Below are 14,039 nucleotides of genomic sequence, written 5' to 3'. Positions count from 1 at the left end.
ATTTCATTTTCCTAAGATTGAAAATAGATAGCTTTTTCCACTAATGGTGACATTTTGGGTCTGACAGTCACAATCTCGGCAATTTCTAAAGTTAGAGAACAAAAGGATTCATGATTGAATACTTCTTGCAACTTGCAATTTCTGATATTGGGTAGGCTTTTATCTCGTCTTTTCCAGGCGTACTATTTGTGCCACCAGATTTATAGGTAATCTTTTTTCAAACAAGGATCACCTTTGTCCAAACTATTGCTAACTGTAATAAAGATATTCAAAATTGATTTATAGTAGCATTCCACCAAAATCAAACTATTGTTTAAACTTAATAATTTTAAAAGAACTGAAATTTGCATACAGCTTCAGTTACAAAAGGAGTGAGAAAAATTAAGCAAGAAAGCTATGAAGAGATCATCTTCATAGGTCCTACTTTATATGTCTGGTAAGTCAAGCAAAATTATTCATATTTTAAGAGGCCAAACATTAGGGCAACCAGCTGCAAACTTAACCTTTTAATGGCACTATTAACTTTGAAAAGTTTTATTTCTTACTGTGCTCTGAGTGTCATCATTTCCATAATCTCCACAAACGCTGCTTTTTCCACTCGAGGTTCCAATGCCAAGGTCACTTAAATCATTCGCATCTTCTTCTTTATACATCACTAGACTCACTTTTCGACCTCGTGAATTCCTAGAAATGTAAAAGACAAGCGCATTCTTAAAAATAACTGGAATTACAAAAGATAACTTCTTAGTACAGCTGTTAAAAGTATGGGACAGGTAATATATTGTATATACTACAATTTTATAAAGTCTTATCACATGTACAGGGATTTCTTCAAACAGTAGTTAACAAAACCCAGCAAGCAGAGAAAATGAATAATGAGAGATTAGCCCTTTCTCTCTGGCAACAATAACTCAGTCAAATGCATAAGTTTCCTTCCTGAGTTGTTCAAGTGAAGTAAGTATTAGTAGATTGCTTTCAAATAATCTCAATTATATAGACCTACTAGAGTACCGTACAGGATTTTCATTTATAACACTAAAAGGAAGCCTTGAAAAGGTTCTGTAGAAAATATCTTTATGTAATACCTCCCCAGTTATTTTAAAATTGATTTAATAAGATCAAGAAATTGGAGAAAAAGTACAATAGGAAGATTTGTTTACAAGTTGCTTTACGTCGCAACGACACAGATAACCTAAGTCTTATGGCGATGATGCGATAGGAAAGTGCTAGCAGTGGGAAGGAAGCGGCCGTGGCCTGAATTAAGGTACCCTAGAATTTTTCTAGTGTGTAAATAGGAAACCAAGGACAACCATCTTCCGGGCTGCCGACAGTGGGGTTCGAACTCACAATAGGAAAAGGTAGGATGAAAGAAATTATGACACAGGATTCTATCTTGAAAATCCTCCTCAAGAGGTTGTCTCAGGAAGGTCGTATTTCAATTACCGCATGGAGAACAACAAAGGATATGCACCTGCTAGATAGCAGCACAATCAGAACATCGAAATTGGTAGTCAGGCCGCCAATATGGCACCACTTCAGAAGGTTTGCAATCGGTAGCTGAAGCATTGGTATAACTATTATAATTTACCTTCGAGAAAAAGTCACGGAAAAGTAGCTATACATTTTGAACATAATAATGTTTTTGGTTCTACATCCTGCTAACTGCTTTTACAGATTTTAGGGACGCCGAGGTACGGGATATTTGCCTTGCAGGAGTTCTTTTACGTGCCAGTGAATCTACTGACACGAGGTTGACGTATTTGAGCAAATACCATCGGACTGAGCTTGGATCGAAGATCAAACCCACCAACTTGAGCTCAGAAGGCCAAAGCTCTGCCGTCTAAAATACTCAACCAAATCCAGACCCCATAGTGCAACAGCGCTGGTGGGCCTTGCCCTACAAAGCGATCGTTGCACAGCCCGAAGACCTGTAAATTACGAGGTGATGCGTGGTCAGTGCGACTATCTCATCATCAATCAGATAACTCCTCATGTGTAATCCTGTAGGCTGGGCAGACCTAGAACCACCCCTCAGATCCAGGTAAAAATCTTTGAGTTGGCCTGGAATAGAAAACGAGGTTTCGCTACCCCCTAGACGCGGGGCCGGCTCTGAACTACGCAGCTCAGCAAATTTTCAAAATACAACTGCATGATATATCGAAAGTCTTTCTTATATAGACTAAAATAGTAAGGAAACTTTTTTTAAATGCAAAAGCTGTTTGAAATTCCCCGACAATAACATTTTATAGAAGTTACTGTAGAATTCAAGAAATTTAAAATAAAAATGTCGTAGGTTTTACGTGCCATTAAAACAACTCACACGAGAAGGACGTATTTGGCCACTTTCAAATACCATCGGACTGATCCGGGATCGAACCTGCCAACTTCAGCTCAGAAGGTTAGTGTTCTACCGACTGAACTACTTTGCGCGGTAAATTCTGAACATACACTTACATGTTATCTCGACAGTTCTTCTTATAAATAAACTAAAGTCAAGACAGTTTGAAAATAAATAACCTGTAGACAGTATCTTTTTAAATACTGATGAGGTAAGGTAAGGGTTATTCTGCCCGGAGGCAGGTCCGAACCTCCGCAGAGGTGTTCCTGAGCCGGAGTTTACGCACGGTAGGGTGGCCAGTTCCTTTCCGCTCCTCCATTCCCTTACCCCCACCAACAGCGCGTGGCAACCCATCCAACTCCTGACCACGCCCAATGTTGTTTAACTTCGGAGATCTCACGGGATCCGGTGTTTCAACACGGCTACGGCCGTTGGCAAATACTGATGAAGAACACAAGAAATGTAAAATATTAATGTTATAGGTTTTACGGTAATTTAGTACCACAGGAGTTCTTTTACGTGCCAGTAAATATACCGACACGCGGCTGGTGTATTTGAGTACCTTGAAATGCCACCGGACTGAGCCAAGATCGAGCCCATGAATTTGGATTCAGAAAACCAGCGCTCCACCATCTCAGCCACTCAGCTAATTTAGGCAATGGACTCACATCCAAATACCTCGACATTAGAAGAGAAAGGCTGTTCAATCCACATCGCACAAGTCGAGATCGACCTCACTGTATTGGACGTCTCCGAACTCGAGACTCTCGTATTTTTTGATCGGCCGGGTGGCACATCAGCTTTACTACCAGCTCCCAGCTCCCAGCCGATACCAATAAAGCAAGCGGCCGACACCAGCACTTGGAAGTCAGCCTGCCCGATATACCCTCCACTTCCGTCATGACCACCTTCACCACCCCCACTACCTCCACTACTTCCACCCTCTCCTTCTTTTTCAATTCTGTCACTACGCTCGTATACTCCTATCCTTCACCATCCCTCATCCCTCCCTACGCAACCCACCTCTGAACGCCCCGCTACTTCAATCGCCAACAAATCGACGACGCACCTGCTCCAACTACAGAAGCCGCCGCACCGCCACCATCGTCTCAACACTCAATGTTTAGTTGCGTCATTCGCGGCGTTGCCAGCACCATCACTGAACGCGAAGTCCTACATGAACTCCACGCAGAAGGTGTCCCAGCCCGGCGGGCATTCCGCATTATGAACTCTTCTGGTGCGACCTCATTAGTACGCCTCCATCTACCGACGAAAGAAACAGTAGGCCTACATCCTCATCTCCAGTGGAGCGCACATCTACAGACGCCATCACAAAGTGGAACATTCTCGCTCCCCTCCTCAGTCTTACCCTAGACATCACCCCGCCGCTACACGTCGTCACACCCGGCCAGCTCATCCTGCCTATCAACCTCGTTACCACGTTCGTCCACCCCACAACCCAATTTGTTCCCTCTTCCACACATCTCCGCATACAGATCTCTACAGACTCCTTACAACTTCACTATGTCATATCGTCGCCGCCCTACAACTCCTCAACCCTCAGCTTCACCCTGGCACTCTTGTCTAAACTACACAACCTCCCTCGCATCTCCCTTAATTTATTTACTTCGTTTTTCCCATCTTTCTCCTCCACTACACCTCACTCTTTTCTTCACCTCTCCCGGCCCGAGAGAGCGCGTTACGCTCTAGGTGCCCGCCCCGCCCTTCGGGAGGAAAAAAAGAAGAGAAAGCACACACAATAAAAATATAAATTTATTCATCTTCTTCTTTTCTTTTTCTACCGATTTTCCCACACCTGTGGGGTCGCGGGTGCGAACTGTGTCGCACATATGGATTAGGCCATGTTTTACGACCGGATGCCCTTTCTGATGCCAACCCTATATGGAGGGATGTAATCACTATTGCGTGTTTTTGTGGTGGTTCGTAGTGTAGTGTGTTGTCTGAATATGAGGAGGAAAGTGTTGGGACAAACACAAATACTCAGTCCCCGGGCCAGAAGAATTAATCAGAGGCGGACCCAGCCGGGAATCGAACTCGGGACCCTCTGAACCGAAGGCCTCAACCCTGACCATTCAGGCAATGAGTCGGACATAAATGTATTCATCATTGTCATAAAAATAGTGTTGTCAAATTACCTGCATTTAAAGAATAAAGCATCGCCATAAGTATAGGGTAGGATGAAAGTCACTTTTCCCAAATATCTAAAACCTTACATAGCTCATCTTTATAAGGTTTGTTCAAAAAGGGAGACCTTGTTTCGCGATATACAATTCACATCGTAATAATAATAATGTTAATGTTATTTGTTTTACGTCCCACTAACTACTTTTTAAGGTCTTCGGAGACGCCGATTCACATCGTTTAGTCACCGAATTTCAAACGACAGACCGTAACTGACGATCATTATCGATTTTCTCGAATGAACTAGTATGAAAATTGACAGTGATTTGTTAGGGAAATTTAACTTTAATCCCACCCTGTACATTTACATTTTTTAAAAGTGATCGGATACTGAAAATAATAATTCTTAAGTAGTAAGTAAAGGTGTTACTCAAAAAAAAAAAAATAATGAACTGATTTCTTGTCCATTTTACGTAACTCCATTATTATCTATTGAACTTAATTAATAATTAACAATTAATTAACAATTAATTAATAACACGAATTACTGTTGCAACAAATTTACTTATGTGTAATAGAAAATAATATGATTTCTTTGTATCCTTACAAATATAGTTTGAAACAACAACAGAAATATTATTGCTAAATATCTTACCTCTCTTCCATCATTTCGTTGAAGGTCTTACTCCTTCTGCGGTTTCGATCAAATTCTTCTAATTCTAACTTCTTAACTTCTACTACTCGTTCGATAATGTGTTCTTGACGCTTTCGACGACTACTCTTCCAGTTGTCCAAATTCTGTAACAACCGTACAGACAAAGAGATAAGGGGCTTTCATATAGATTTTCAAGAACAAAAATCAAAGAAAGCGTAATACACAACAATATGTATAACACAAATTGACCAGCAATGAATGGGCTTGGCATAACAGATGTAGTCCATTACTGCGGATGAAGGCGGTTTCTCAGACGGCGAACTGACCCTCGTATTGCCGCCTCGACAATCGCTGATAGTAAACTTTCCATTAATTAATTGAAATTTCTCCCAGAAGTCAACGTTGATAGGGTTTCTCTCCTTCATTGATGATGAATTGGCGAATCGAACCCATGACTTTCTGAAGAGAAGGCTGCTATGCAGATCATTCATTCAAGGTTAAAGCTAAGTAAAACAAGCAAGCGTGCATTTTTAAGTGACTGTTGATATCGAGATCACAGCCATACGACCTCTACTTTCATATGGAATCCAAACCACAGGGACGTGACTTTTCATTTTAAAAATCCCACATGCATTGTCGAACTGCGGCCGCCTGGTGGGAAGCCGGTGACTGCCATTCCCCCTACTAGTCAAGTTAGCTCGTTAGATCACTGTTAGCCAAGACTGTGGTCCATCCACAGCAGAACTTGAAATATAAAAATAGGCTGATGGAAAAACGCCTTGTAACTGATAAAGCAGTGTTCAGAGAAGTATGATAGACAATGTATAATTTTGAGTTTATTTCGTGAAAGCGTCATTCTAAGTATGTAGTAATATCACACTTCCGGTGATCTCACAGATATTCAATATCACACGATGAACTATTGTACAGAACCCATTCGCGCGCGCGCACACACACACACACACACACACACGCACACACACACACCAAAAATTAAAACAATGTTACGTTTAGTTCTTTTTCACTGTTTTAAAGACCTGAGGATCTGCCAATATACCCAGTCTATTTTCTAATTTAAAAATCTACGTTTTTGTGAAGTGTTTTAACGAAGCAGAGGACATAAGAAAACCTCTTCCTCTCAAACCGTTGTTGAATTTGTGAGGCAGGTTCTTTTGTTAATGTTAAGTTTGAGTTCAAGTGCTAGAAACTGAAACGATTACTGTCCCGAAACTAGGAATATGTTGAGATTGCAACATGTCTTATTATTCACGATAGTTAGTTGAGATAATGCATTTAAACCAAATTCGAATTCTCTACGCCTTATCTCCTTTACTCAACATACCGGTAAGCTACTGGACATAATAAAGTGATGCATTTAAAGGAAACGAGCCCTGCCCTGCGAAGAACTGAATGTTAGATGATTGGAGAAACAATTATAGAACAGAGAGAGGACACTCACCGACTGCCAATCCTCTGCTTCTTCTTTTACTTGTTGTTTCATCTTCTTAACTTCTTCTACCTTCTTTAGTTGTTCCTGAGCAGATCTGTACAGACCACACGGTCCCACTTTAACGAACTGGAGTGGGTTGGCTGCTGGTTTCGATGCAGTCACTTGTTTCATTCGTGTAGGGATGTATTCTAAGTTTTCTTGAGAAAGCTGAAAACAAACGTCACATTTAGCAATACTTACATGAAGATTAAAATGGTAATAAATCAGGCAGGGCCAACAGGTCTAATGGCGACGATGGGTTAGGAAAGGGCCAGGAGTGGGAAGGAAGCGACCGTGGCCTTAATTAAGGTACGGTACAGTGCGAAAGTGTGAAAATGGGAAACCACAGAAAAGCCATCTTCAGGGGCTGCCGACAGTGGGGTTCGAACCCACTATCTCCCCAATATAAGATGACAGCTACGTGAACCAAACCGCGTAGCCACTCGCTCGGTACAAATAGAATAATTCATTTAAAACACGAAGACACTCAAATTGATAAAAATATATTACAAACTATCAATACTGACAAATTCTATTTCTTGCTGAGCAGTATAGCCTTTAAAAGGGGAGGTAGTGGGTGTTGTTAAGAACGTAGACCTACGTTTCTCCTACATTGTCCGTAATTATGCTTCTCAGTTGGACACGCATCAATAATCTGAAGCCTCTTTGCCTCAGCCAGATTAAATTAATGAATTTGCAGAGCTAAAAGCTGAACCTTAAAACCCTCGGAAGAGTGGACGGTAAAGGCATCTACTATTCGTAACCTCGGTACTACCGGGGTTTAGAGTGGTAAACTCGTATGTCCAGCAGCCTTTGCGCCAGGAATTAATGTACTAGACTAACTTGTAAGTGAACTCTGGGGCCATGTACCTCTCCTGAAGTAAAAGTCCCCATTTTTTTAAATACTTCCTGACGGGATACTGAACCCTTTTTGCCTACCCTGTAATGTAGGTACCTTGAACCTCAAAGGCATCCCTTGGACATTTATGTGTCACTTATCCTTTCATTAATAACCAATAGTTTCCCGAATACTTAGCACTAAATAGAAGTTTTGGAAATTTTCCTTCGACTGCGGCGTAAAATTGATAGTGAATGCAATATACTCCTAATTGTGTTTCAACTAAGAATGCTGGAAAAGTAATCGTAATCGATAGTTCCTTCTTGAACGGTAATAATCCTAATAAATTACGACAATATAGCTTCTTAATCATCAGCAATTAGTACGCTTCACCAATGTATTGAATATCACAGTTTCTAAAACGTAAAGCTTATAGGAAATATCTGGAATATAACAGCGACTAAAGCATTAATTATAAAATATAATAATTCCGAATCAACTTCGTAACGTTTCTCAATAACAAGAGAAATAATTCTTTCCATTACATGTTTTAATTAGGTTATGGGGGCGCCGGTGTACTCAGACAGCCAACAGCCCCGCAGGAACAAAAATTATGTGCTGAGTATGTCTTGATTTCCATACCCCATAGACCCGAAGATCCACGTGCCATCAAAGCAGCAAGCACCCTTTTTTGGCTTACATGGACAAACTTGTAGTATAAATCTATTTTGTAATTCATTGTGTCTATGAGTGTTTAGTAAATAGGTGATTGTATTACGACTCTTATAATACAATAACATATTAATTATCATTTTTCTCCTTTAATGAATATTTTTGCGGCTAATGATTGCATAGAATATTCACATTCTTAATTCATCTTCGTCTTATAAATTATAATACAGTATTATTTGACGATCAGTCAGTAAACGATGCATACTCTGGCGGTGACATTGTGAACTAATAGAGAGAGATCTTTCTTCACACTGCAGCATGCGCAGTCTGGGGGCCACTGGAGTAACTACAGCAAGAATCTCTTCGCCAAAAATACGGTAAATAATGACGTTGATACTTGTTTCTATTGCACTCTACAGCATTTCAAAAGTTATTTACATGTAGAATATGTGTTATCCAGTTAGCAATGTTGGTAGTCGCCGTTATTAGGCACTGTCACAAGGGGAATGTGCAATAAAAGGAAAAGGCAGAATAAGTCGGACAAAATGTACGCTCAGAAGCCTTAAAAAAAAGCGATTAAAAGTATTAAATTTATAAACAAAACCACACTAAAAATATTCTTAGCTCTTAATTATACCTACAAAATGTCCGGATAACATATACCAATCTTCAGTAGAAAGTTAATAAGAAGAGTTTCACTTTTTATTTTATTTTATTTTTTATTTTATTTTTTTGAGCGGAAGAGGAAAATCTATCATAACGAACTGTTCAATAAGCAATAAAATTAAATAGCATTTATAATTTCATTTACTGTATGAACTTTTATTAGGAAGCAGGAAGCGGCATGGTGTAGGGGCATAAACTTTAGGAGACCATTCATAGAAATGATGCAAAGAAAATGCAATAGTCACTCACACTTAGTCACACTCCTTGGTGAAATGTTCCAACACAGAGACTGCAGGTTTAGTATGGCATGAAGTCTCGCGAGCCGGGGACCTTTAGATAGGTCTATATGGTATTTTAGCAAGACATTCTCGAAACACGAAGTCTATATTCTTCTAGAAAAATGTATGCTCAGGGCCCTTGGAGATAAGAAAGCCGACAAAAGTATTATAAACAACAAAATCACATTAAAAATATTCTTGACTCTTAGTTATAACCACAAAACGTCCACGTATTGGGTACTTTCTTCTTTAGGTACATCGCTTTCCTCTTCATGAAGAGTATTCTGGTCGGGAAAGAGAAGGTCGGTAGATGCAGAGTGGGTTGTTGTCCCATGCGCTTTGTACTCTGACCGGCCAACCGAGCAGAGGAAAGTTGGCCACGGCTCTCTACCGTGGCTCTACGCCTCTGCATTCGGGAGACGGGCCAGGGGCACAGCACCGGACTTCACACCTGGTCCCACCCGTCGGCTGTCCTGAGAATGGTTTTCCGTGGTTTTCCATTCTCCTGCACTAAGGCGAATGCCGGGACAGTTCGTAGTATAGGCCACGGCCGCCTACCCCCTCACCTTCTCCACACATCTACTTCACCGTAACAAATCTCCCGGCCTGGGAGACGGCGTCACCGTCTAAGAGGCCCGCCTCCCCCTTCAGGGGAGGAATGGAAACATTTAGTAGTAGTGGAAAGAGAACTGAAAAAGTAGTCGTGTTTTTCTTCTGGAGCCTACATATATAGCTAAGAAAAATCCCCGAACACCTTAGCTGAAAATTAGCTTATAATAGGCCTAGTAAATTCAGGCACATCCTTTGGACCAGTTAATTAAACAACGGAAAATAATTCTCTGTTGGCATTTAAAGTACCTACAAGGAAAGGCCAGTTATCGCACTCAATTATCACTAACCAACAATAACACAGAGTAAAAGTGTTTGCACACTTTTTTCATTTTCGACCACGAGGAAGTCACAAACACGAGACCGTCTCTTATTCACAACTTGAACAGGAACGCGGTGGAACACAGAGATAAGCGAGTACTGACAGGGTACAGAACATCGAACTAACCTCAAACGAAGACGCCGTGCGGTAACACGAAGTCAAACCCGGAGTGCGTACATACAATGTAACAAGCAAGCAGGCCTGTAGTTTCACGGGACTGTTGGACTTGTGATCATAGCCACAGAACTTCGAGTTTTACACAGTATTTGAATCACAGAGACATATACAGTATATTTTCATCAAAAAGATCGAGATTCGAACCCCGGCTGCCTTGGTAACGATGGCCGGATCAGGAGTGTGACAGGAGGAGATTATCCTTCGCAATCAAGACGGTCAATTGTTCGTACGTTCCAACACCTTCTTATATTTTGAGGTGAAAACGGTTATAATTTTCCAATATTCAATGTTGACCCTGTCGCAGGGAAAGAAAATTTCACATATTTTTTGAGAAAATGATTAATAGTTTGATCAACTGTTTTCTTCTTCTTCTTCTTCTTCTTCTTCTTCTTCTTCTTCTTCTTCTTCTTCTTCTTCTTCTACCGCTTTTCCCACATCGGTAGGGTCGCGGGTGCGAACTGTGTCGCACATGTGGATTTGGCCCTGTTTTACGGCCAGATGCCCTTCCTGAAGCCAACCCTATATAGGGGATGTAATCACTATTGCGTGTTTCTGTGGTGGTTGGTAGTGTAGTGCGTTGTCTGGATATGAAATTAAAAGTGTTGGAACAAACACAAACACCCAGTCCCCGAGCCAGAATAATTAATCAGACGCGATTAAAATCCCCGACCCGGCCGGGAATCGAACCCGGAACCCTCTGAACCGAAGGCCTCAAGCTGACCATTCAGGTAGTGAGTCGGACTAATAGCTTGATCAACTGTAAGTTATGTTTTTTTAATGACACCACCTGGGTGACTTGCAAGTTAATTTCGATAGTCTAGTCTTCTCGTCGGCTCCCTCAACTGTAGTCAATATTTCGATCAGCTTCACTATAAGAGAAACTGAGGACTCTATGTAGGGCCTACATGGATAAAACGCCAAAAGTTGGTATTTTGCCTAGTGAATACCTAATACCTTTTTCTTGTGTATGCAGACATGACCGACATGGCAAGCTATGGATCTTCCCCTCTTTTATTTTTTCAATAGTGTAATGATACATATTAACTTAAAACGTACAGATTCTCGGCGAATCTGAAGTAGGACAGGGCTAAGACTGGGAAGGTAGCGGCCGTGGCCTTAAGTTTCAAGCTCGGCATTTAACTAGTATAAAAATGCGAAACCACGGAAAAACATTTTGAGAGTTGCCAACGGTGGGTTTCCAACACACTACCTGCGTAATGCTAATTTCCACCTAAATGACCCATACCGCGCAGCTAATTGTTCGGTACATTAAATTTAATGAGATTTGCTAAAAAAAATCAATAATAAATTAAAATATTTCAAAATAACATTGAGAAACGTTATGAAAATTAGATGGCTATTGATATATGAAAAGAATCAAAATTTTGGTAACTTATTCAATCAATTGTCGACATTTTAGAAGAATCCATCGTGCTATCTCAGTCGCAGACAGTCATTTTCACAGTAGATTTGGACAAGATTAAGAATGGGAAGTATAAAATAGTTTTCAATACTGGGAGAGGCGACTGTGCTGTAAACTTGCATTCGGGAGACGATGAGTTCGAACCCCACCACTGACAGCTCTTAAGGTAGTTTCCCGTGGTTTCCCATTTTCACACCAGGCAAACGATTGGGCTTCCTTCCCAGTCCTATTTCATCATCACAGAAAACCTCTCTGAATTAGTGCGAGGTTAAACCACTAGCCGCCGGGCTGAGTAGCTCAGACGGTAGAGGGGATTGGAGGGTTCGATCCCGGTTCAGTCCGGTGGTATTTGAAAGTAATCGAATATGCAACAAAGAAAACTCTTGCGGGACAACATTCTGGCACCTAGATGTCTTCGAAAACCCTTAATGTAGTTAGCGACACGTAAAACCGGTAACATTACCAAATCAACTAGAAGAAATGCATATTTTTAAATATTAAATTTTGGATCATTCCTTTTTAAAATATTGGTTTTAAATGGCATTTTCTATGAAAGCCGGAGGTCTAGATCAGTGAGCATTTCTCAACAGAACACATGCTCTAAAATATCTTATCCTATTTACACCAGGCCGGCCCCGTGGTGTAGGGGTAGCGTGCCTGCCTCTTACCCGGAGGCCCCAGGTTCGATTTCCGACCAGGTCAGGGATTTTTACCTGGACCTGAGGGCTGGCGAGGTCCACTCAGCCTACGTGATTAGAATTGAGGAGCTATCTGACGGTGAGATGGCGGCCCCGGTCTAGAAAGCCAAGAATAACGGCCGAGAGGATTCGTCGTGCTGACCACACGACACCTCGTAATCTGCAGGCCTTCGGGCTGAGCAGCGGTCGCTTGGTAGGCCAAGGCCCTTCAAGGGCTGTAGTGCCATGGGGTTTGGTTTGGTTTTTATTTACACCAGTCAAACGATCACACCAGAAAATAACATTTTAATCTCCCATATTTAAACCACATAAATAACAGAAGCTAAAGGCAGCTTGATAATTATTATACGCGGCAGACAAGGACGGAAAACTGTCTGTTAAAATTCACAGATCCATTGTTCCTCTTTCGTTCTTCAACTTGTCGAGCAGTGCAAGTTTGAAACAGTTACTCAACTGTTAGGTAGAGACCGTCATCTCTGGCATAGAAGTAGAAAGTGGAAGTTGAGACAGTCAAGAGATAATGATATCCATTGTTTAAATTAAGACATCTTATTACAACAAAACTCCCGCCACTTTCACCGCCTTGCCGCCGGAAGCATGCAATTCAAAGAAATGAATATACAGAGTGTAATGAACGGAACGAAAATCAGACTCTCCAGTTCTTACACGATACCCTGGTAAAAGGTCAGTGGCCCTTACAGCTAGATCACAAACCAATGGTAACAGAGATAAGTATGTTCTTTCGAGAAGAGGTGCGGAGCCCTTCGGATCATTAACCGGAGAGATTCAATTAAAATCTTCCTAGGAAATAAAACGCACGGTAGTTGACTTAAGAATATACAGTTTGTTTCTAAATACCTATTACACTTTTAGGAGGGACCGAACACATAACTTTTTGAACAGAAACACATGTCCGCTGTCCCTTGTAGGTGCGGACGTTAGAATAGACCCACGGTATGCCCTGTCTGCATTAAAAAAGCGACTAAAAGGGGACCTCTAGCAGAGTATTCTCTAGCTGACTCACATCCTTGGTCAACTATTAGCCTTTTCCAACCCCAACGGTATTAAGTTTGCGAGTCCTAGGGAGTCTTTCATTTTCACGTCCCTTATTTTACCGATATCTTCATTCTTCGGAATTGTCGGACCTCTTCGATTTTCCTTTTGATTGTCGTGTGGATTTTAGTGCCGGGAGAATCCGAAGATATGTTCGGTTCGCCTGGTGAAGGTCTTTCTATTTGAAGCCCATTGGCGACTTGCGTGTCTGGATGTAGGGGGTGATGATTATGAAGTTCATAGCCTACTCCTGTCGAATAACACCAAAGGGTCTGCTAAAGGCTTAACGTCAACATTCGACGGACGAATCGCCATCAACAGCGTCATATTAACCTTAATTGGATAATTTCGCTGGCACGGGGGCTGGCTGTATGCGTCGTCTTCATCATCATTTCATCCTCAACACGACGCGCAGGTCGCCTACGGGTGTCAAATCAAAAGACCTGCATCTGGTGAGCCGAACTTTTCCTCGGACACTCCCGGCACTAAAAGCCATACACCATTTCATTTCACTCCATACGAACACCGCGGGGATGTTTGGAATTTAATCCAGACTTTTAGGGCGTAATCTAATGCGTATACCGCATGGTGAAAATTGTTTCCATCAACCGGATTCGAACCGGCTAACCACGGTGTTAGAGACCATACAGACTCGATGCCTTAACGATCAGGTCTCTTC

The 14,039-nt window shown here is 41.5% G+C and overlaps 1 protein-coding gene and 1 non-coding gene across 9 annotated transcripts in view; both read right to left on the bottom strand.

Moving 5' to 3' along the window:
- smash (smallish) overlaps nt 1-14,039 on the bottom strand; it is a 321,926-nt gene that overhangs the window by 79,586 nt on the left and 228,301 nt on the right. For all 8 annotated transcript variants that reach the window (XM_067142672.2, XM_067142671.2, XM_067142675.2 and 5 more), the window contains 3 exons: nt 6,595-6,792; nt 5,136-5,278; nt 546-684 (listed from right to left, as the gene is read on the bottom strand). In XM_067142672.2, coding sequence (XP_066998773.2) covers nt 546-684; nt 5,136-5,278; nt 6,595-6,792 — 480 coding nt within the window. The remainder of the gene's footprint in view (nt 1-545; nt 685-5,135; nt 5,279-6,594; nt 6,793-14,039) is intronic.
- On the bottom strand, nt 8,026-8,154 carry LOC136867546 (U11 spliceosomal RNA). The gene has a single exon (XR_010859735.2). It is a non-coding gene; the product is annotated as a U11 spliceosomal RNA (small nuclear RNA).

The sequence above is a fragment of the Anabrus simplex genome, chromosome 3 (genome assembly GCF_040414725.1).
Source record: "Anabrus simplex isolate iqAnaSimp1 chromosome 3, ASM4041472v1, whole genome shotgun sequence".
NCBI lineage: Eukaryota > Metazoa > Arthropoda > Insecta > Orthoptera > Tettigoniidae > Anabrus > Anabrus simplex.
Note: the sequence above shows the minus strand (reverse complement) of the source record. Positions and strands in the feature narration are given on the sequence as shown.